This window comes from Rhinoderma darwinii, chromosome 8 (assembly GCF_050947455.1).
Source record: "Rhinoderma darwinii isolate aRhiDar2 chromosome 8, aRhiDar2.hap1, whole genome shotgun sequence".
Lineage (NCBI taxonomy): Eukaryota > Metazoa > Chordata > Amphibia > Anura > Rhinodermatidae > Rhinoderma > Rhinoderma darwinii.
Genome location: NC_134694.1, coordinates 108,708,344 through 108,733,247, shown reverse-complemented (window position 1 = coordinate 108,733,247; position 24,904 = coordinate 108,708,344). Strand labels below are relative to the sequence as shown.

The 24,904-nt window shown below is 45.8% G+C and overlaps 1 protein-coding gene across 2 annotated transcripts in view; it reads right to left on the bottom strand.

Moving 5' to 3' along the window:
- Positions 1-24,904, bottom strand: part of PAK4 (p21 (RAC1) activated kinase 4) — a 46,366-nt gene that overhangs the window by 16,370 nt on the left and 5,092 nt on the right. Inside the window, exons 1-4 of one of the 2 annotated variants that reach the window (XM_075836289.1) lie at positions 16,967-17,083; positions 5,062-5,279; positions 887-1,525; positions 324-740 (exon numbers count right to left, since the gene is read on the bottom strand). In XM_075836289.1, the coding sequence (XP_075692404.1) occupies positions 324-740; positions 887-1,525; positions 5,062-5,279; positions 16,967-16,997 (1,305 nt within the window). In that variant the 5' untranslated portion in view covers positions 16,998-17,083. Of the gene's footprint in view, positions 1-323; positions 741-886; positions 1,526-5,061; positions 5,280-16,966; positions 17,084-24,904 lie in introns of those variants that run through there. The other variant, XM_075836290.1, reaches the window with a different exon arrangement.

The following is a 24,904-nucleotide window of genomic DNA, read 5'->3' as shown; positions in this document are numbered from 1 at the left end:
CTATAGCATACTACTCCCAAACTGTCAGAAACAAAATAATAGTATATAAAGTATTCCTGTAAAGGGGATTCAATATGGCTGCAGTACCATGGCAGGACAATGAAGACCTCCCGCAGTACCATGGCAGGACAATGAAGACCTCCCGCAGTACCATGGCAGGACAATGAAGACCTCCCGCAGTACCATGGCAGGACAATGAAGACCTCCCGCAGTACCATGGCAGGACAATGAAGACCTCCCGCAGTACCATGGCAGGACAATGAAGACCTCCCGCAGTACCATGGCAGGACATCCTCAAACAGAAACAGAGAGTCCAGCCTTACCTCGTTGAATAGAAGTTCCCTCCTCTGCTGCTTGCGGAGATCCATCTTTTTGACAGCGACCAGTTTCCCAGAACTCTTGACGGTAGCAATGCAAACAATCCCAGTGGAGCCCTCCCCAATTTTGATGAAATTATCCAAGTAAGATCTGGGGTCACCGGGATCCACCACCATCTGCAGAGCCGCTCGAAACTGCTCGTGGGACACCCGCTGAGGCTCTCTCTGTGGGGATCGTGGCTGGGGAGCTTGTTGTGTCTGTGGTGGGCGAGAGAGCTGCGGGTCTGAGCTGTGCTGGGAGAGGACGGCTGGAGACGGCTTTTCTGGAGGTTTGGGTTTGGGATGAGGGGCTGGAGGCCGAGAACTGCCTTTGCTTGCAGGATTTTTGGGGTCAAGTGGATTGGCTGAACGTGAATCTGGTACCTGAACAGACAAAGATAAAATGACGGTGTGTGAAGACGACCATGTAGTAGATATTCATAGAAACCTACTTCTAAATGCCAAGTGATTAAAGGGATATTCCAGAAGTATATAATAATAGAAATATATAACTAGAATACACGGCTCACCTGTGGAGGTGCCCCCCTGCCAGGGTCAGTGTCTGCCCGGGGGTAAGTATTGAAAGGCCGCCCTGCCTGCTGTGTTGGCTTCACCGCGCCCTCTGCGGCGGGGTTACCCGGCGTACGGATATTGGGCCCAGATAGTGGTCTTTTGTCTCGAGGTGACTGTGGGCTGCCCTGTCCTCCAGTGTATGACGATTTCGGCCTTCGGTCTTCCTTTTCTCTCCTTACCACCCTATCAGCAGGCTGGCTGTAGTCACCATCTGTCACCCGCTTTCCATCCATTCTCTCGTGAGAACGCGTGGATCTGTTCTCTGATGTCTTTGGGTAATCTGGCGGTGGCAGCCGGTGTTTAATGCTTGGCTCTTGTCCACGTGGTTGTTGGGGTGCTGCTCTTTGATCTTCTTTCGGCCGGTCCCTTGCATGCTCTGTCCTGCTTCTCTCCGGGCCTCTACCTCCTTCTTCACGTACTTGCCGGAGGCGTCCGTCGCTAACGCCGTTTTCCGTGGGGACACGCTGCTCCCTTGGGTGACAGGGAGGACTCTCTCTACGCAATGAGTTAGAGCGACAGACAGACATATTCTCAAACTCATCCAGGAGCCAAGTCAGTGAGCCGTCTCGTGACATCTTGTTCCCACGCACGATTGTCTACGGCAGACAAAAATACAGAATTAAGAAAGGGAAACACATTTTTCTAGGACTCATTCTCTGGAAAATAGAAGCTGGAAGATGTTGGGGACATTGAATATCTGCCCATGAGCTGAAAATCAGAACATCTGTACATATTGTGCACTCTCTGCTCTAAGGGACTTTAAGACCATTTTACCTAGAATTTTGCAACCTTTTCTAGACTGTTTTTTAACTATATCTGCTTCTCGGGAAAGTTGGGTGACAATCAATATGACTCCCACAGAGGTGTAGCCTAGAATTTCTTGTCCTGGACAGCAGACCAATTTCCACATCATTTTGATAGATGCTCAACATCCCTCAGTGGAGGCAGAGCTCAACTACGAGCGTTACACTTTAAAAGGAACACTCCAGCCAAAACAGATACGCTGTGTTACGTCTAGTGCAGGGCCGGACGGGGCGGAGCATGACACAGGGATACCCTCTTAACCCGTTAGTGACCGGCCCATCGTGTTTCTACGTCGGTCACTAACGGGCCTTATTCCGATGCCATAGACTTTTTACGTCGCGGCATCGGAATAAGTTTACAGAGCAGGGAACTGTCAGATCTCCCTGCTCTCAGCTGCTAGAGGCAGCTGAGGGCTGGGGGCATCCCTGCTCTGCCATGTGAGATCGATATCAGTATCGATCTCACACGTTTAACCCCTCAGATGCGGTGCTCAATAGCGAGCACCGCATCTGAGTGGTTTTGGAGAGAGGGAGGGAGCTCCCTCTCTCCCCCACCGACACCCGGCGATACGATCGCCGAGTGTCTGTGTCTCTAATGGCAGCCGGGGGTCTAATAAAGGCCCCCAGGCTGCCCGAAGTGAATGCCTGCTAGATCATGCTGCAGGCATGACCTAGCAGATGCCTGTCCGTGTTAAACGGACAGGCAGTAATACACTGCAATACAGAAGTATTGCAATGTATTATAATAGCGATCGGAGAATCGCATATTATAGTCCCCTAGTGGGACTAGTAAAAAAGTGAAAAAAAAGTTTAACAAAGTTAATTTTAAAAAAAAATGTGAAAAAAATGAAAACCCCAGCTTTTCCCCTTACAAACTGCTTTACTATTAAAAAAACAAAATAAAAGTAAAAAAGTTACACATATTTGGTATCGCCGCGTCCGTAACGACCCCGACTATAAATCTATTATATTATTTAACCCGCACGGTGAACGCCGTAAAAAAAATAATAAAAAACTATGGAAAAATTGCTATTTTCTGCGAATACTGACTTTAAAAAAATGTAATAAAAAGTGATCAAAAAGTCGCATCTACTCCAAAATGGTACCAATAAAAACTACAAGTCGTCCCGCAAAAAAAAAGCCCTCATACAACTGCATCGGCGAAAAAATAAAAACGTTACGGCTCTTCAAATATGGAGACACAAAAACAAATAATTTTGAAAAAAAAGCGTTTTTACTGTGTAAAAGTAGTAAAACATACAAAAACTATACAAATTTGGTATCGTTGCAATCGTAACAACCCGCTGAATAAAGTTATTGTGTTATTTATACCACACGGTAAACGGCGTAGATTTAGGACGCAAAAAAGAGTGGCAAAATTTCAGATTTTTTTCTATTCCCCCCCAAAAAAAAGTTAATAAAAGTTAATCAATAAATAATATGTACCTAAAAATGGTGTTATTAAAAAATACAAACTTGTCCCGCAAAAAACAAGACCTTATACAGCGATGTCGACGCAAAAATAAGAAGGTTATAGCTCTTGGAATGCGATGATTGAAAAACGTAAAAAATAGCTTGGTCATTAAGGTCCAAAATAGGCTGGTCATTAAGGGGTTAAAGGGATTCAAAGAACATCAATCATGCACCTTCCCTTCAGGTCCTGCACTAGGCTTAAAAGATTGTCTCAGTTTCCCCTGGAGTGTCACTTAAGGACCCATGCACCTGACCGTAGAATTCATCCGTAATTACGGACCCTTTCATTTCATTTGCCCACGGACACCTTCCTGTATATTTAAAGGAAGGAGTCCGTGCCATAGAAAGGCTCCACAAAAGTTATTACGTGTCCTATTTTCTTCTTTTTACGGACCGTGGTCCCATACTTTATAAGCGCACAAATGCGGGTGACTGTCCGCGACCGCCCGTAGCCGCAATCACGAACCAGGATTACAACTACTGCCGTGTGCAGGGGGCCTTAAAGGAGTTGTCCACTATCTGGAAATGAATGTGATTTTTTGTGTAATTAAAAGTTATACAATTTTCCAATATACTTTCCGTATGAATTCCTCATGGTTTTCAAGATCTCTGCTTGCTGTCTTTCAGTAGGAACATTCATTGTTTACTTCCAGTGGATAAAATTCTGTCCATAGTCATATGATGGACACACAGGAGCTGGGATCGTTCGTTACATTCAGGGGCGTAACTAGGAAATACTGGGCCCCATAGCAATCTTTTGAGTGGGCCCCCCCTCCCCTAGGTGCCACACACAGCCCCCTTATAAATCGTGCCCCCTGTAGATTGTGCCATACAGCCCCCCTGTAGACCGTGTCATAATCGACTTGTATAAAGCGCCCCCCCAATACCCCCTTGTAGATTGCACCACAGAGCACCCCCCAAAATAATACTGTACATACCTTGCCCCGTTCCCGCGATGGATGGAGCGCTGCATATCCTCCAGGCGGGAGGATTGCGCAGGCCAGCGTGATTCAGTGACGTCATCACGCCGGTCTGCGCAGGGAGTCTTCCCAGCGCCTTATAGGTTGCAGGCCAAATGTGAACTGCAGCCTATAGTACTCATATGTATCTGCGTCCGGAGCTGGCATGAGGGGGCTGTGCAGCCCGGCCTATAGACATTAGGGGCGGCGTGGGCACCGTAGTGGCGTCGCTACCGCTGTTGCAGCCATAACGGCTGCTAGCGGCGCCACCAGGCATAAGGGGGCTATGTCCGGGAGCGGCACAGACCCCTTCATGACGCGGGCCCCGTAGCAGCCGCTACAGTGGTAACAACGCCACTGGTTACAGTATGTGTAGCAAAGCTGTGTCTTCTAACGAGCCGTGCACCTGTGAATCCATCACATGACCATGGACAGAAATTTATCCACTGGAAGTAAACAATAAATGTTCCTCCTGAAAGACAACAAGCAGAGATCTTGAAAACCATGAGGAATTAATTCAGAAAGTCTATTGGAAAACTGTGTAACTTTAATTTGCTGAAAGTGGACAACCCCCTTAAGGCATGCATGGATGCCCAAAGAAAAATGCATCTGCAACCACTAAGGGACCCATAGATCTGACTGTGGGCTGTTTTACTAGAAGTCTGACTTTCCTGCCCATTTTGAAAAAAAAGAGGCTTGAATAACATCGGTTGCGCTGGCATGAATCAGAGGACCACGACTGTAAGGAGGTCATCAGCAGCAATGTATAAATGTATTGGATTGCAGATTGAAGAGATTCTGCAGAGGCCCAAATGATATGAAATGCCTCCCTTCCCCCCACTGTACCCGTCTTGTACGCTCGATCCTGCAGGCTACATCTGGAGTTGGGTATCTCACCTTTTGTGGCCCATGTCTGATGGTAGTGATACATCCCGGGTCCACCAGCGGCTTGGGTCTCTTGGCAGACTCCTCTATAAGGCTTTGCCATTGTCGCGGGAGCCCGGTAAACTTCTGCTCCTGCTCGTCAAAGCCGGTGTGCACCCGATGTTCAAAGTTAGACGGGGCCGAGATCTCAAGGCGTTTCTTTTTCTTACTGAACATGGCAACTAGCTGACCTGCGGGGAAAGCATGCACAGGAAAGTGAACAAGCTTAGTAAAGAGCGAATACACGGAAAACCTAGTCTGCCATATACAAAAACAGCGACACTATTACAATTTACAGCCTCTCCCCCATCAGCATTGTGAGGCCTCCGCTTTATGGGTGCATGTGGGTGAGGGCTTTAAACTGGCATGGTTGGCACACGGATCTACAGACTTCACTGAACGGATTTGTGGACGCTGGAAGAGATGGCTCTATAATAATGTCCACTTAGCAGAGGTCATTGTGTTGTGCGATCGGAACACAGTTCCACATCTATTGATGCGCTAATGAGGCAGCGAGCAAAAACAAGAGAGCGACTTCACACAAAGACTGGATTTCTTCTCCAGAACAGAACGTATTCAAGCACGATACAGTGGAAGCAAGGCCGTTACCATGATAACGGGAACACCTTCCGAAAATAACGAACGTCCGAGATGGAAAGTACATGAACATTTTCCAATTTGGGCACATTAGCTACAGATGGATACAATAATATTAGCACAACCTGACAAACGCCAAACGAAATTCAGAAACTGCGGTTATTACGTCCTTATGCTAAAAGGGGCAAGTTAGAATCAGTGGAAGCTGAGGAATAGTTTGCTAATTAAACGTCTCATCTCTGAACAAGTCTAAGGGGTGGAGCCTGCAGACTTGTTCAGTGAGTGCTCTGCCCAATCAGGTAAAATGCTGCTCTGCGATGTAAGGATCTGTTCACATTACGTTAACGGCCCCTTTAGAAAAGCTACCGACAATTGCAAAAAAATATATAAAAAATTAAAAAAAATGTATACTTTTAACGTATACCATATTTTCCACTGGATACAGTTGTATGGAATAGTGCGGTCTACGACTAAATTCCATGTTGTTTTTATGTTTTTTTTTGCGGACCATCAGTTTCGCCATCTGCATACTATGGTCCAAGGGGCTGTAGAGGAAGCATACCCCCGTTTAGTTTACCTGGCCCCCGCTTAGTCTGGTGTGTTCCAGGCGGGGACTCTCTATCCTGTTGTATTATAGTTACGGAAACAGCCGAGCATTGAACAGCATGGAGAGATAGGCCTTCTCTCCACTAGCCCCCGCCTGGAATCTGCGGCTGGCGCACAAGGCGAAACAGGGGCCGGTTGTTGACCCCCGATCTCAAAATCGGTGCGGGTCCCATTACCAAGTAGACATTTATTACATATCCACAGAATAGGCTATAAAAATCTAATTTGGGAATACCCCTTTAAGAGGAAAACCGTAACTTTATTCTCCATGAACGTGAAGCATTCATATATCAAGACATTTATTAAGGTGTCTCACCCCATAAAAGTATGACCAGGAGATATGAACTCATTTCCTTCCACCCCTACATGACATGGCCATATGAAATGGGACGGTACTCACCCCCATTGACGCAGACTTTTGTTAAAATGAATGACTGATTGAATGAGGCCCAAGTCGAAAAAAAAGTCACAAAAAGAGTCACAAAAATTCAGCCAACTACACATGGGTGTACTGTGACTGTTTACCGGTCCGGATTCTGGATGTACCACCCGGACCCCCTGTGGCTGAACTGAACTTGCAGCGCAGTAGATCTCTATACATTTACCTGAATGAGGCCTAAGAGGAACGTCGATCAATCCTGATCTACTAGATTCCTTGAAAGAAACAAGTCAGCAAATGCTACTGCACCCAATATGCAAACTACCGAGGACGTATCCTGAGGATATACCCTAAATGTCCGAGAGGAGAAGACCCTTTAACAATTAGAACCTTTCCACAGGACGAGTCAAACGTTAGATCAGAGGGGAGCCAACTACTGGGACCCCCACCAACCGCTAGAATGGAAGCCCCGGCTGGAATACCCCTTTAAGCCATATAAGTAACAGCGTGGATTAAGGAGACGACATAGGAGAGCTCAGAACTTTATTCCATCCATCTAAAATAAATATTCTCCGCAAGTATCTCATGAAAACACAATTTGAGTGATAGAATGAAATACGAGAACTGTGAAAACCTAATTTATGCAGGAAATGAAAGGGAAATTTAAAATCATTTTCAAGCAAAAAAGGAAGAGTTGTGACAGCAAATAAGACGGAGGCAAAAAGTCTGCGATAATAAATGCGATGCTCCGGGAGATTTGCATCCACTCGCAGTCAGACAACGCCATTTATTTCCTGTATTCTTTGCTTATTGACTTTCTGTCTTTTGCCTGGAGGCGACTCAGCACAGGAGCTGCCGGAATCACAACTCTCAGAGTCAAATATATTCTAAAAGCTGAATGCAGAAAAACATCTATCAATTCTCCGGGAACCTGAATTGTGCCAACGTTTAGGTATTGTTATTTCTTATATTAATATACACTTACAATGATGGAAACAGCCCATGCGACTGCAGGTGCCGACCATCACACATGGCAAGCAGAGGTAGTATATGTTCTTTCCCATAAAATAACAGATACAAAGATAGTACTACTTCCCTGTAACTGTTAGATAGTACTGCCTCCCTGTGAATGATGTAGATACAGATAGTATAGCCCTGTAAATTATATGCCACCATATTGCTCTGTAAATTATATAGATACAGATAGCACTACCTCCCTTTCTCTCCGGTGAGTAATATAGACACAGATAGTACTAACACACTGACTATCTCTGTAAATTATGTAGGTACAGATAGTACTGCCCCCATGTCTATCCCTGTAAATGTAGGACGGCTCATACTGCTTCCCTGTCTATCCCTGTAAATGATGTAGGTACAGATAGTACTGCCTCCATGTTTCTCCCTGTAAATGATGGAGGTACAAATAATACTGCCTCCCTGTCTCTCCATGTAAATGATGTAGACGCAGATACTACTGCCTCCATACCTCTCCCTGTAAATTATGTTGGTACTGATAGTACTACCTCCCTTCCTCTCCCGGTGAGTGATATAGATACAGATAGTACTGCCAACACTGTCTCTCCCTGTAAATGACGTTGACGCAGATAGTACTGCCTCCATATTTCTCCCTATGAACTATGCTGGTACAGATAGTGAGGTTACATGGAGGCAGTACTAAGTTATAGGCCTCCCCATTTAGCTGCAAATTATATAGACAGATAGTACTACCTCCCTGTGAATGATTTAGGTACAGACAGTACTTTTCTCTCCCTATAAATTATTTGGGTACAGAAAAGTACTAGCTCCCTCTCCCTGTGAACTATATAGATACAGATAGTACTTCCACACTTCCTATCCCTGTAAATGATATAGGTACTGCTTGCCTGTCTCCTTGTAAATAATGTAGGTTCAGATAATACTGCCTCGTTGTGTATGTAAATGATCTAGGTACAAATAATACCATCTCCTGGTCTCTCATTGTAAATGTGGGCACAGATAGTATTGCCAACCTGGTCGCTGCACTGTATTAAACAATGAAAGCAAGAAACTTCCGGATATAGAAACCGATTTAAAAAAAAAAAAAAAAAAAGAAGGTTGGCGCATCACTTTAAGGTGCCATGGTTTCCCAGAATTGATCCAATTACGTAAACGAGTAATCTAAATGTACTGAAGAAGAGGTGGTTCACATGCCCAGGCACTCTCCGGGTCTATCCCTCACTAGACTACAGACTGGATATTGCGCTCTAGAAGGCAGACTGCTGTCAAATAGCCTGTACTCTGCTGGTGGATGGGCGAGGAATCTCAGGGAAAGTCCAAAATTCCCCTGCATTTAGTGGCACTGCGCCATTTTACCCCAGATCTTATAGCAGAGCTAGAACAATGCTTATATACTTCCTAGTAATGCAGCACACGCTGGTCGCCCACACGCGGTCACATGACAGATACGCTCAGGTGATACACTGGTTATTCCAGATTACAAAACCAAGTCTACAAATCAGTCATTCACAAAGTCACACCCCAAAAGTAGTCAGACAGCGAAAGCGAACATGACTAACAATACAAGGGAAAGCGAACGATAAACTAGAACATAAACGGTAAGGCCCCGCGCACACCACCGTATTTCTCATCCGTAATTACGGACCTATTCATTTCTATGGGCTACGGACACCTTTCCATATTTTTACGAACGAGTGTCCGTGCCGTAGAAATGATAGAACAGGTCCTTTTTTTTTTACCGTAATTATGGCACGGACTCACCATAAAAGTCTATGGGCGCTTCCGTAATTACAAACGGCTACAGATGTGCACACTTATCCGTCCGTAATCACGGAAGCATTGCTATGCAACGCCGGGGCGTAACCCTAGAGTCCTCCCTGTGTTTTAGTGGATCCGTAAACGCGGATGGTTTACAGATGACTACGGATACGTATTTACGGACAGTATTTAGGGATGGATGAAAAAGTCATTTTCCCTGTAAAAACTGCTCCCTTTTATCGAAGGTCAGGGATAAACCGCAAATCTCAATGACACAACCCACCAATTGGCACAATGAATCGGAAGGCCCCTGTCAAGAGCTACTTGACACCATCACACTCCTAATGACTTGGGACAGAAGATTTTATCGTACCCATCCCAGCGAGAAAATTTTTCACTTCCACATTTGCCAACATTGAGGCACATATGGAGACCACATCACTGTGCAGGTCCTCACCACCTATTAAAATGGGAACATACAAGCTAGGAATGGGCCCCCTTCTCTCCGTGGACCCCATATCAGCCACTGCTTTGCCTCTAGGCTACGCCCTTGGCCATATTAGCTAGCCACAAGTTATAGCAGCAGACGCCAAAGTTTAGGAGCGAACGAAAAAAAAAATGACAACCAATATGGCTGCACACCCTGCCGACTACTTCTCAAATATGGCCACCACAACGAAACGGACAAATATCAGTATCGCTAAGTACATAAAACATGATATAACTTTAGGTGCAGCTCTAATTTTTGATTTTGGGTGGAAATCCGCTTCGGGGTAACATTTTAAAAGGCAACGAACATCAATCACGGATCCCCTGAAATCCTATCGAGCATTAAATGGACTTCGGGTGATGAAATAGGTCACTGCAGTAACATATTTGGTGCCCTCCTCGACAGACCCCTAAGTGATATTCACCTACACTGGCTGCGGAATCCAGACTGAAATGCCTAAATAAATACGCAACGTAAAACACGCAGCACACCCCCCGCAAATCTATGTATTCAGCTCTGCTTTGTCCCGAACCGTAATAGGGCTCCCATTCTAGAGAACGGGGCCTGTATCGTACCTCCGTATATGCCACCAAGTATTTTTATGTCAGATTCTATAGAATTTTGCAGAAAATAAAAATCGTGGCATGCGCCGTCGGATCCTGTATACACGGAGCTCATCTCCCCTACAAGCATCGCTACTAGAGGAGAACCGCTCCATCCATACGGCGCTTAACGGTCTACATGGCAGCAGACCGGCTGTACCGCTTCATACCGGGGATCCATAAGCCGTCGCGTATACAGCCCTGCCGCGGCATGAGGCCTTATTGTGGTCACATCCGGACAAGCTGGAAAAACTCAACATGTTAAATCCTCTTCGTGTCCTCGTTTAATGGGAATGTTTAGAAACTTTATAACCGTCAGCCATGTGGCGAGCAATCTGCGGCGTTATAAAGGATCGTTTCATTGCACATTATATAGGGGGGGGGGGATCTACGCAGAAGACATTCTCCACACACCACAGGAGCTTGTTTTACAAAGAACAGATGAAACATGGGCTCATTGTACAAGTAGTAACACAGCGTGTGGCCGCATAGTGAGGAAGGGTGTGAGCCCGGAGCAGCGCTAATCCTTCCATGATGCAGATGGTACTGATAGACACATAGCAGTCCAATAGGAGTTGTAATAGAAAATGAAAATTCCAAAATAGTTCCCCCCCCCACACCCTGGGCTTCAGATTCGAACCCAGGACCCCAGTGCTAACCACTGAGCCACGTGCTGCCCGCATCACCACTCTACCTTTAGGGCCCATTCACATGAACCTCGCATGGAAATCACGCGCAGCCCACAGACCCGTTGATTTCAATGGGAACGGTCACACATGCATGAAACTCACTGCATGTCCTATACTGGGGCGTTTTCACTCACCTAAACGCCCATTAAAGTCAATGGGTGCGTGAAAACCACGCACTGCACACGGATGCCCATCAGTCTTTTGCACAACAATTCCTTTGAAAAAGATAAATTTAAAAAAAGTGCTTTGCGAGTGCGTGAAAAACGCATGCCACGCTCGCAAAGCACATGGACAGATTCTCGCGTTTTTTTCTGGCCGTACATCCGTCACGCTTGTGTGAATGTAGCCTTAGGCTGAATGCACACGATGCGTATTACGTGGGGTTTTGCCACGCGTATTTGCGTGTGGCAAAACCACAGCGTAATACAGTCCTAGCATAGGCAATGGGATTTCATGTCCACGCTGCAGTATTTTTCGGGACGTAGATTGAACCGGTGTGTATTTTCGAAACAGCGACAAGTTAATTTATCCCGCGATTACGCTTGCGAATTCTATCCCCCTAGTTATGCAGAAATACTCGGCAAAACCCGCAGCATGAAAATGACGCGACTTACACAAGACGTAAAAACCGCACCAAAAAACGCATCAATAAACTCACCTTCAGGTGCGTTTTTTTTGCTGCAAATTTCTTGCGGTTTTCTGCAGTTTTGCTGCGTATTTTCCGCAGTAAAATCAGCAACGTGTGCATTCAGCCTTAAAGTAAGGCTCCACCTTTGACGAACTTCTATTAAAACATAGAAGCAAAGAACTGTGGACTCCAGCACCAGAGAACAACCTAATGTTGATCTGCGAGGCCTCCATTATAACGCTCACCGCTGGAGTGTAGAAGTTTATTAAATGGGTGGATGCCGTGTCCTGAGGGCAGAGAACAGGTTGTTGGCACACGTACAAGTCAATCCCGGCTCTGGTAAATCAGCTTAGCTCAGTATTGAGCAAGACGTGGGATAGGGCGCTTGTTAGGAAGTTGTACCCCACCTGGATGGTGCTCCATGTCGCGGAGCTGCACCTCTAGTTTGCGGCTTTGTTTTTTGTAGGGTTAACTGGTCCTCTGTGATGTAAAGGGGAGAAGAACAGAGAGAGAACTCCCACATTCCCACTACAGTGCCTGGAACGTCTCTCCTCCTAATTAGTAACTCATTAACCGAGGTGGCGATCAGTCACGCAGAACTCCGCAGTGGACTACAGTCTGTACTGTGCGGCCCGACATGAGCATGCAGTGACCTTCTCTCTTAGGCCATGTCCACATTACGTTTGGGATGTGGTTCCATTAGCCGATGGAGGCCAAGAGAGTGCGCTTTTGGGCTGGTATATAGGTCAGTATGCCCTTTTTTTTTTTTTTAGATATGGAATAGTGTGGTAGATTACGCTATTCCATACAACGGGATCCAGCAAAAAAAATAAAAATAACATGGTAGCCTATGGGTTACATATACGTCACAGGGATACATTAAACCTGTAGGTTAAGCACGTTTCAGGATGTATACGTCAAACGGATCTCATAATAGTCTATGGGTAACGGATGCCTGACTACTGCCTAACCTATAGGCTATTATGGGATCTGTTTAACGTACACGTAATGAAAAGGTTATAGAAGAGCTCATGATGTATACATTAAACGTCTATAGGCCAAAAGCTGAATTCAAAACCTCAAAGTGTGAACACGGCCTTTACATGCCAATCAAACGGCATGACATAGACAGCGGATTAGTCCAGAGACAACTACAGATCTTTTTATTCCATACTTTTTGGGATTTACGTGAACACCCCACCCCCCCCCCCCCCCCATGCTCTCTGGTTAGGGCTCTATTCATTTAGCGATACACAGATCACATCGTCCGCTGTGGTCAATATCACGGACTAGCCGGTGAGAACTTCCCTACTTCATGATAAAGAGCGGTGGACATTGCTGGAGAGCAGTTACCGTAAGGAAACGTGGATCTCAAGACGGTGGCATATCGCTAGAATTTGCTACCAATGTCTGAATGGCATTGTGAGAAAAGACGACGTTCCAGCAGTGCTCGGAGAGCGCCATGCCACTTCATCTCCACTCATCTTTTTTTTCCCAGGAGGCCGCATGTTTGCCCGTTGACTAAAATAAGAGATTAGATTCCTTGAAGTCCTAGATTCAATTCCTGAACCAGGAAGATCAGGATGAACTAAAGGCTCTACCCGGAGTGCTTTATACAGTGCTGAAACATCCATTACCTGGAGGACAAATAGAAATACACAATGAAAGTCATCCAAGGTTGGCCACAGATTTTTGTCTATGGGGACAGGCGCCTGTCATTGGGAAAGTACTTGACCAATCTTCGAGATAAGCCATGTCCAGGGGTCTTCCAGACGCTTATCTCCTCCTCCTATATAAATACGATGACCTTAACTCGTCATTTAGAAGGGGTCAAGACTAATTTAGACAACTGCAATCTGAGGTTTGAGGCTGCCCGTAAACATAGCGACCATGTGAGCGGCCATAGAAGAGATGTTTGAGTCAGGGCATTACCTGCCAATCATCAGGGTATAACCCGGAAAACCACGCACGTTACGAGTTCAGGCGGACCACGTGTCTATGACCACATTATAGTCAATGACTCACCACGTGTCCTCTGGAAAAAAACAGAGTTGACCGGAGACAAAGTGGCATGAAGCTTTCCTAGCAGCGCTGCCACTTCCTCAAAAACTGTCCCAAGGACCAGTTACCTGAAGAGCTTGCACTCTATAAACACACGAGACTGGCAGAGGACATAATACTGAATCCAGCAATGAAAGAGAAAACGCACGGAATCCGTTCAGCCAAGCAGAATCTTTTATAAATGTATTCCTTGAGGTCGTCCTGCCAAAAAAAGGGGATACTACAATGTGCGTTACTGCGCGACGCATCCCCACCCTCCCCAACCCCCACCCAAAAATATCCTAAGTTCATTTATTTATTTGGTTACATAAAGAAATAGAAAGTGTTTCAGTACAACAGAACAATCTTCACACACACAATCCAGCGCTGCTTCCTTCCTGAGGACGAGCCAGAGGCAAAACACGATCTCAGCAGGATACATTCATACAGCGCAGAGCGGGCCCGGGACACAGGAGAGCGGCAGCGCTGTAGATCACATGTATACCTATAGCTCCACAGCTGCTGTGAAACTACAACTCCTAACATCCACAGGCTGCCGAGCAATGCCTGGTGATCATGGAAGAAGTTGCATATCTTTCTTGGCATGGAGGAAATATCATAAGAAAGGATTATATCCTTCTATTATTAGCACTAAGGTGATGTTCACACGTAACGTAGAGATTTTCCGGGCGGATTTGTTGTCGGTCAGACCCGCAGTGTATTACAGTAGCATCATAAGTGGATATAATGGACACCCCCATACACATTAGCCGGCCGGTCGGTCCCGTCGTAATCAGTGGGTTGGGCCGACGATCATCTAATACGTAAGGGGCACCTTTAGGATCGTTTCAGTCTGAGGTACGTTTCGGAAGGATTTCCCAACATCTACTTCCACCTGAAGGCTGCGACGTGCGTCAGGCATACGCCGCTCACAGTAGAAAAGAAAAAAAACACACATATACCGTGCAGGATATGCTTATTTACTGTATGCATCTCCATAGAATAGAAGGTATACCAAAAACACACCGTCCAGGCATAAGCAGTGTGAATGGGGCCCTATGGATACATTCGGCCTATGCCCTGAAAGTTTTGACAGCTCAGACGCCAAATGTAATTTACAAACAAAGTGTTAACAGAGCCAAGTTCTACTCTTGTATTAAAGGAGTATTCCCACTTTAGACATTTATGGCATATCCACAAATGAATGATAGGTGGGGGGTTCCAGAGCCGGGAGCCTCAACTATCTTCAGAACAGGGGTCACCCAACCACCATCTTGCCTCCCGTGGATGTCATACATTTCTAAGGTTGGTATTACCCTTTATTCGTCTACAATTCCAACACTGTACAGGATCGGAAGCTTCCTTCATCAATAATTTGCACCAATTATCAACATAAATGAGGTGCTTTTCATTACCCGGTAACTACAACCCTTTTTTTAGACACGCAAAACTGTTGATGTCGATGTCAAAAGTGTCTACAGCTCGTCATGGACGTCATTTGGAGCCATTGGAGACAGAACTCTGCTGCATTTTACTTCGTAAATCTTCACCATGGTGTTAAAATCCCACCGCTGATTATCAAACTCATTGACCTTGGCTACAGGGGACGTCGTTTGTTTACAGGATTGATTGGTGATTGATTGATTATGTCTCCGGTGTATGGACAGGATACATGAAGAGCTATTCATAGAGGAAATCCATCTATTGCTTCCATAGAGAGCAGCCTGACCTGAACGTCCACCAGCTTTTGGGAAGAAGTGCGAGTAAAGGGCGACACAGCCGGTAACACCGTAGCCTTCCAGCACTGGGCTCGACCACAACATCTGGAGTTGGTATGACCTTCCTGGGTTGTGTGGGTTCTCTCCTATACCGATCGGTCAATTGGCTTCCTATAAAATGGGTCCTAGTGTGCGAGTCCCAATGACCCCCAGACTTGTACATATCGCTACGACCGGTGCTACATGATGCTCGGCATCTGGCAACTCAAGTCATATGATACGATATGCTTCATGTGACTTCCCACCCACATCCCCCACTTCTTTATTGCCTTTCATTCCCCCTACCCCCAGACACACACAATGTGGGACTCTAACCATTCCTCTATATTACTGCAAGTCTTGTATTCACCTTCTCACCATCATCAATAATACAGAGATGCCGGAGAACGAACTCTGCACATTAATAATTTGCTGGACTCTTGCAGAAGAAGACGACGAAGAAGACGATGTCTTATATTCAAATATTCATCGCCCCATATCCAGCTAAAGCTACATCCTAATAAAGTGATTGGTCATATTTAACCTCTTAATGACTGTCTACACACCGGTCACTAGATACTGAGATTCTGCTTAATGGCACGGCCGCAGGTATACGGTTTGCTTGTCGGTGGCTTAGAAGTCAGGGTTAAAGAAGTGCTTGACTAAGGTAAAGTCCTGCCCCAGTCCTCACGTCACTCTCTAGACTCCAAAAAAGATATTTTAAACAAACGTTCCATCATAGAAAAGTTGTCCAGTTACCGGGGCTGTAGTAAAACATCGCTCATGGGTCTATATTGCCTTTAAAAGTAGAAGAAAAAAAATGTCCTCCTTGTTCCCTGAATCACGTTTACTCCACGCAACATTTTAGTCCCCTATAAACCTAATAACTTTGATGAAGGAAAATACTATTTATGCAAAAACTATAAAGTACTAACAACCTAAAGGAAAAAACATCAAAAACAATTCGGAGAGTCCAACAAAAAACCAAGTTATCACCGTTAAACCTGCCTGCTCAATAAGGCACAAGAAGCCTCAGGCATTAAGGGGTTAAAGATAAACTTACTAAGAGGGTCCGTGTCCGCAGGACTTGTATGGACGCTGCTTCTGTATCTATTAGAGAAAATAAATGCCAACCACCTGCCTAGATTCTCATGGACACATAAGGGACCCAGCACGGAGATGTCACACTCCTGCAAGAGTTCCCCACGCATGACGGACACTATTCTCCTGTGCAGGTGGGTCTCGTGTAATAATGGGTGAGGCACATACCCACTAATGGCCTGGACAGGGACTCCCAGCCTTACAAGAAACAAATCACCAACAGTAAAGGACTCACCCTTGGCATCGCTTTGGGCTCCGGACACCATAGAGACCCAGGAGGAGAGGACACTGGCTGCGGGAGAGAATTCCTGGAGCTGTTTGATGGGAAGTTTCAGGCCCTCTCACTGTCCCAGCCAGTTTCATGACGTGAAAGATCAGCTCCTCCCCGGCCCATGGGAGGAGGGAGGAGGACAGGAAAAGACAGGGATACCAGGAGGGGTCAGGATCACAATACAGCAATGAATGTGCGCTGGATCATTGCTAAAAACCTGGAGGAGACTGCAAGGTCTGATCCGGAAAAAAAGACCAAAAACGGAGAAAAACCTGCTATAGGGAGGGCTGCGCGCATCATACTAGACTGGCGTTTCCACATTCCTTCATTTACAGTTTGAAAAAAAATAAAAAATACACAATCTCTGTATTTCTCCTGCAAGTCAGATTACAGTTCGCATCCACGTACTTATAGGCAAGCTGCACAAATGACAAATCCCCAATATATATTTTTTATAGGAATAACTTCGTTATGTGAATTAAAAAAAAAAAAAAAAAAAAAAAAAAAAAGGGGGTCCAAAATGTTCCTAAAACGATGCAATTTTCTAATATCCCAGTCCCAATTCTCATTCGTAGGGATTATCGGGGGAGGGGGTAGCAGCTTAGCTATAAGAGGTTAAGTCCTGGGATGGGACGTACCTATTAGGCCCCGTGCACACGACCGTAGAATTCATCTGTAATTATGGACCCATTCACTTCTATCGCCCACGGAAACCTTCCCGTATGGGTGTCTGTGCCATAGAAAGGCTCCGCAAAAGATCGGACAGGTCCTACTTTTTGCTTTTTACGGACTGTGCTCCCATACTTTAAAATGGAAGCACGGCCTGCAAATGCGGGTGGATGTCCGCAGCCGGCTGTGCCCGTAACCACGGACAGGGATTACAGGCACGGTCGTGTGCAGGCGGTCTAACATAACGCTCCTGTATAGAGGGGAACGCCGGCTCTACTCGGACCCCTACAAGCCTCGCAATTGGCACTTGGATACAGAATTGGGACTTGGTGCCCAAGTTGGTTTTTTTGTCAGTACAGAATCTTTTTACACTCATGAACTCAACTAAACCATGTTAAAGTATCTACAATTCCATACGTAGCCCATGATATTTCCTATGGTTGATAAAACTGGACAATAAAGTACAAGGACAAGAAGCAATAGTCTTGGTAAAGATTTTTGAAAATACCAGAAGACGAGGAAAACAAGTCAGCAGGTCTCTGGCCAAGTCAGAGCTGGGCCTTCCACTCCACACACGGTCAGTGTCACGCTTTATCTTATTATGGACTCACTATTAGGAGATCCAGTGTACTAGAAAAGTCCAGGGCTGCAAGACATCAAGTCGCACAACCCAAACATTTTTGCGATTTGTCTGCGACTTGTTGTCGCATTACTATTTCAGGATGCGATTTTGGCTTTGCAACATCCACCCAAAAAAAGGACGCTGACATGTCGCAAATGAGTCACACGCGACTTCGGCTGTGTTCACATCAGCGTTGACTCTCCGTTGAGGTGTTCCGCCGGAGGTTTCCATTGTGACGGAATCAATAAAGTAGTCGACTGCGCTATGGATTCCATCAAAATAACAGTACCCTGTAACAATGGTGACAAACGGAGACTTTCTACCTGCGACCAAAAACTTTGGATTTTATGTGACTGTCGTGTCGCAGTCGCGTTAAGTTGCAGGTTATACAGCAGCCACATTCATGGTCAATAATTGCGATATCGAATCGCAACATTGCAATCTTCATGTCGCGACCAAAGACACGGTGTAGCCCTAGCCTTAAAGTGGCTGTTTTATAATCAAAAATGATCACCTATCCTGCCTGGTCTCTGGGACCACCAGCAATCGAGAGAACGGGGGTTCCTGAATTGACAGGACATTGAATGGTGCGGCGGTTGAGCATGCCTGCTGCTGCTCCATTCAAATGAATGACGGAAACAGCCAAGTATAGCACTCAGCTGTTTCCATCATTCTCATAGGCAGTGAATGGAGTGGCGGGCACATGCTAGATAGCCGTTCCATTCAAGCTCCTCCTTGAACGGAGTGAGGAGGAACCGGAGTTCGGGAACCCTGTTCTCGCCATCAGTGGTAGAGTCCTTAGTATAGGGGATAATTGTCTCATCGCTATGTATAGGGGGATAATTGTTCTGGAACAACCCCTTTAAGTACAGAATTACTGAAGAGTAAGATAAAGGGGATAGTTCAGGATCCTGAAGCAGCGCCACTCTGGTCTCTTGTGTCTGGTATTGCAGCCCATCTCCACTCAAGTGAATGTGGCCAAGTGCAATACCAGACAAGTCCTATGGAAAAGAGTGGCGCTGCTTTTTGAAAAACCACTTGTTAAGGAGCGCGACCAGGAATAAGACGGATGAAGACAACCTCAGAAAACATGCAAACACCATTGAGAAGCTTGAGGATCTAAATAGAAGATAGACTATGAAATTCGAAACCCACTTGACTGCACATAATAGAAGCAATACATCAATCTACCTGAGGAAAACTCAACTACTCCAATATGAATGGAAAAACAAGCCAGCATTGCAATACCAGTCATAATAATTTTCAGATATATAGATATATATATCTATCTAGATCTCAAATCTGGCAGAGCAGGGTCACACAGCCTTCCAAAACTTGCTCCGCCTGTATTTCTAGATGGCACAAGAGACGGAGGTGGCGGCGGCGGTGGCGTTGCACACATGTTAATGTAGATCTGCTTTCACTGCTCCTACTCACACAAAGGATTAAAGAGAATTACGAGCAGCAGGATCCCGGGCGCTTCGACCCAGCTCATCTGACCAGTCACAAGCAGAGCGTCCTGATATTACAGAAGCTTCCCACATACCCATTCAGAACGGCTGCTCATAGTGATAATCTGTGTGTAAATGAGCAAGCGATGGGTTAAGATGGACAGAAGGTTTATCAGACTGGAGATTTAAAGTCCACACTGATGGGATATAATCCTGACACACTGTGACGACCTCTCCTCGCTGTCCACTTACATTATTTTAAGGATTGTGCCTACACATTCATAGACAGAGCAACAAACCCTGCATAGAAAACATCAGGCCCCTGTGAATAAGGCTGCGTTCACATTACGTTTTACCTCTTCGTTCAGCAGATGTTTCGCGAAAGCTTTCAAAGGATAGGCCGAACGTTTCCAGGGCCCCACTGACCTGGTGTATGCCAAAAGAGTGTCCTTTTGGCATACGTTGAGCCAGTATGAGTCGTTATAACAGCATAGTCGACTAAGGGGTCTACTTTTCAGGAGACTTCTCTATGAATCCAGCGTGTCGAGTGGCTACAAATATCGTCTCTCGTTCTGGGGGATTCAACACGTCCATGCATTGCCCAGACAACCTCTCGTGCTACCATGTTCGCCAGTACAGTCTGAGTCAATTAAATACTTTTGTGTCAATAAAGAAAAAAAGTATTTAAAACATCAAATAGGAAGTGTGTAATGCTTCATTTCCCCTGTGGAGGAGCTGCAGGGAAATCAAACATCTGCAGCTGGAGTCCCCCACAGATTACAGTAGGACAACTAAGCTTATGGTCGGGGGATTCTTCTAACAAAAGAGGGTATATATCCAAAGTGGACAAGCAAAATTCGCAATGAGTTGGATTACAGACCTCTATGGGTGGTGAAACTCTCTCTCACCTTCATACACAACAGGCACAGCAGTGGCCAAAGCCTATGAGAAAATGTATGGACCAACACGCAGGAATAACCTCCTTCTAAGGTCCCCTGCACATGGCAGTACCCGTAGTCCTGGTCCGTAATTATGGCTACGGCCGTCGACAGTCATCCGCATTTGCAGACCGTACCCCCATTATAAAGTATGTGAGCACGGACAATAAAAAAAAATGGGACATTTCTTATTTTTGGAGGAGCCAGTCTACGGGAAGGTGTCCGTGGGCAATAGAAATTAATGGGTCCGTACTTTGATCTGCAATTACGTCCCGTATAGGGATACAAGGTCCACATGGGGCCTCAGCAACCAGAAGCTCTCGATAACACCCCATGGCCCCAATCTCAGCTAGATTCCTAGAAGTACTGGAACCAATACCTAGAAATGGTCCGCCAATCAGAATAGACCCTAAAGCTGGAAACTAGACGAATGAATATTCTTAGATTCTTTGACCGATACCATTACTCACAGGCACAGAAAAAGATCATCAGATGCAAAAATAAAAAACACCCCAATTATGCGATGTCACCGGCTTGACCAGAGACTTTTCGGAGCAGCACAGAGGGATGTGAAGGTTTGCAGATGAAAAGCAGGAGATAGTTTTATGACCAAGAGGTCAAAAGTCTTGACCTCCTCATGACTGCAGAGACTCCTGAAGAAGAGACTCATGAACATGGTCATTGTGACTGCTCTGGAGAGCACTTACCATTTTATATCCCAACTTTTTTTTTTGTTGGGAGGGGGGGGCACAGCAATTCCCCCTTTATTTTTTGAGGTTTTGTTTGTTTTACTGGTGTACAACGTGCAATAAAAATGATATGTTAAAATTATTCTGTGGGTCAGTACAATTACGGGGATACCAAATCCATATATATTTCTTTATGTTTAACGACTTTTGTAAAATAAAAGCATTTTTGTTATTAAAAATAAATAACTTGATTTAGTGCAGCCGTATTCGGAGAGCAACAACTTTTTTTCCACCGATCATGTGAGGGCTTGTTTTTTTTTGGTGGGGTGAGTTACCATTTTCATTGGTATTATTTGGGAGTACAAACATCTCTTTGATCACTTTTTATTGCTTTCTTGGGAAGAAAAAAAAAAAATGCAATTCTGGTGGTTTGTTTTGTTTTTTTTGGGTTTTTTTGAGCGAAGTTCACCATGCGTGGTAAATAACGTGATAATTTTATAGTTCGTGTCAGTAGGAACACAGCGATACCAATTAGGTGAACTTCTGTTGTCACTATGATACGTCAAAAGTTTTGTGAAAGTATAGGTACACTTTAATGCCCTAGCTGCCATGACAACGCATCAACACCACGACATTGCGACGCGGGGGGGCTAATGGGATGACAGAGGGAGTTGCTTAGTTGCTGCGATCGATATTGACCGCGGTATCTAAGGGGTTAAGCGGCCATGATCAGCGCCATCCCAGTTGCTGCGGGCTGATGGCACGGGAGTTTTGTGTGAAGTATTTCCCAAAAGCGCCGTACATGTACGTTGGATGTCGGGAAGGGGTTAAAGGGCAGTCCCATACGGGTATATAGATATCATAGAGGTAGGTCCCTGCTCGGGACCCTCCCTACAAGGCAGTGCGGAGATCCGCTAAATATCAGTGGTCTCTGCACTGGCAGACTCGACCCGTCCATGTACTTAATGGGCTCCTAGTAATACAACATGTATGGTTGGCCGCTACTTCCCCTAGTGATCTCCGCTGATTGTAGGGGGGGGGGGGGGTCAGAAGCAAGACCCAACGCTTTTAGGGAGAATTTTCTCAGTAATATGCGATCCAATTTTTAGTACGTTTCATATGGAACTTGAGGCACAGTGGGGTCCCTTAAAAGCCTAGGGGTGCCATGTTATAACTCAGAGGGTGTACGGAGCTATGACCCGGCCCGATGCATGAGAGGCCTTCGTGTTTATGGTGCCTGTAATGTGTGACCGGGAGGACGGAAACTATGAAAATTAGGACACAATAGGACAGTAAAAAATTGTGTAGTACCGTGTTATAGAGTGAAAATCATATAAATGTGAATTTCATAGACCGCAATACAGCAGATAATATATACAATGACTGGCAGCTGCCGCATTTGCCCATGGCTCAGGATAAGCAATAACACCCAGAGCTTGCCCCGTGCTCATGGCTAGTATTGTACGTGTCAATGTACTGATTCTCAAGACGTGCTTGGGGTGAAGGGGTTACTGACAAGGGGGATGGGACAGCTATGCCTGGAATGTAGAAGGAGACACCGAGACCATCTCCATGCAGCCCCCCTGATTATCCAGACACATGCCAGGGTCTAGTGGTTAACAGGCGGCATTATTAAAGTAACATGACCCCTACAAATGACTATTCAGGTTGTAGCCCCACTGATGCCCATTGATTCTGCGCCCTCCTGCGGCGTCTCCCTTCATGTAATAATAACCATGTGTGACATGAAAGGGCAACGTCCTTCCTGGAAAGCTCTTTTGTCACGCAGCATTATGCTGCACTGTGCATTATAAGCGGTCAGGTCTGCAACACAATACGGGCACAGCCAGTGAGTGCCAGCCTTGCACGTGGCACTGCCCTTTCCAAGAAGTTGCCTGCACTTGTTATCCCAGACAGCTGCAAAGTACAATCCACAGCTAGAGGAAGCAGGACACATGCGAATATTCTGGGGTAGCAATGAAAGATCTGCTATCCAAATCATCCAAAGTGTAAGAGAAACTGATGGGAGTTATCAGCTCCCGGGAATGAAACCTGGACATCGTCCAAAGCACCAGCCACCCCCGCACTCCCAGCCGGTGTCCTGCGCCGATCACATACATCTGCGAAACGCGCCTGCGATGGGATCATTCTTCACGGTTCGTGGAGGTCCCATATTTGGCGCCGTCGCTTGCTCACGATTATCATAGTCAATTTTACTAGATGCATTCAGCTTAAACCAATATTTGCTCTGCTCGTGAACTACAGCATTCTCCTGTTGGTTATCCCACCAAAACAACTTATCACCTATCCACGAGCATTTGATTACTGGGGGTCCCACAGCTGGGACCCTCACCGATCAAGAGAACCCTGAATGAACACCGCTCCGCTATCTCTGGCAGTCCCATAGAGAATGAATGAAGCGGCAGCGCGCATGCATGACCACCGCTCCGTTCATTCTGGGTACTCGGGGACCCCCTCTCTCTTGATCGGTGAAGGTCTCAGCTGTGGGACCCCCAGTAATCAAGCACTTGTGGATAGGTCATAAGCTGTTTGGGTGGAATGACCCCTTTAAAACTGAAAGGGGTTGTACAAGATCATAAAGACTTGGCTGCTTTCTTCCAGTAACAGCGCCACATTTGTCTATGGGTGGTGTCTGGTATTGCAGCTTAGCTTCAGTGAAGTCAATGGGGCTGTGTAGATGTGTGGCACTGTCTTTTGGAAGAAAGCAGCCATGTTTTTCTACTCCGGGACAACTCTTTGAATGGGACTGCATGAGATGTCTAGGAGTTCAGTTTAACAGCTCGTATTCTGGATCCAACATTGAGCCCGTCACTGTGTTCTACCCAACTAATTCACAGCACCATAGACCCCTATATAGACCCCTATATAGACTGTTAAACAGTATGGCGATAGACTTTAACCTGCCCCTGGCCGCCTCAATAATGTTTAGTTGGGAGAATTAATATCACAGACACACAAGATTCATTTATTGCGTTACATAACGTCTGAATTTCTACTTTGTGCTCCGTCTATCGGTCAATTCGATTTGGATTATCACAAGCCTCGCGCACCACATCTGGAGACATGGGATCCACATTATCAGAACTGGGGCAACAGCAGCTGCTTCCTTTATCAAAAGGTCTTATTCACACAGTGCCGGTTTTTTTTTTTTTAAGCCTGGTTGCGGCTTCGAAAACTGCACTGTGTGAATTTACCCAAAAGATCAGATCTCCAAAGTGGGGGTGGGGTGGGAACCTTTACAACAGCGGGTGGCCTAGCTATAATAATAGCGCAGGGGGGGGATCTCTATCTGGAGTCCATAAAGAAGAGGGGTGCAAATATGTATTAATTGAACATCGATTGCTACCAGCGTCATATTTATGAAGAGTTGCCACATTTGCCGTGTGTGCTAGGATCAGGGGTGAATGGCTTTGTTGTCGCTTTAAGTGCCACCGATTTCCGTCACTTTTCCATACAGGCACCTGGCACATTTCAGTGGCGGGCACCATATTCACCCCCAGACTTTTACTAGG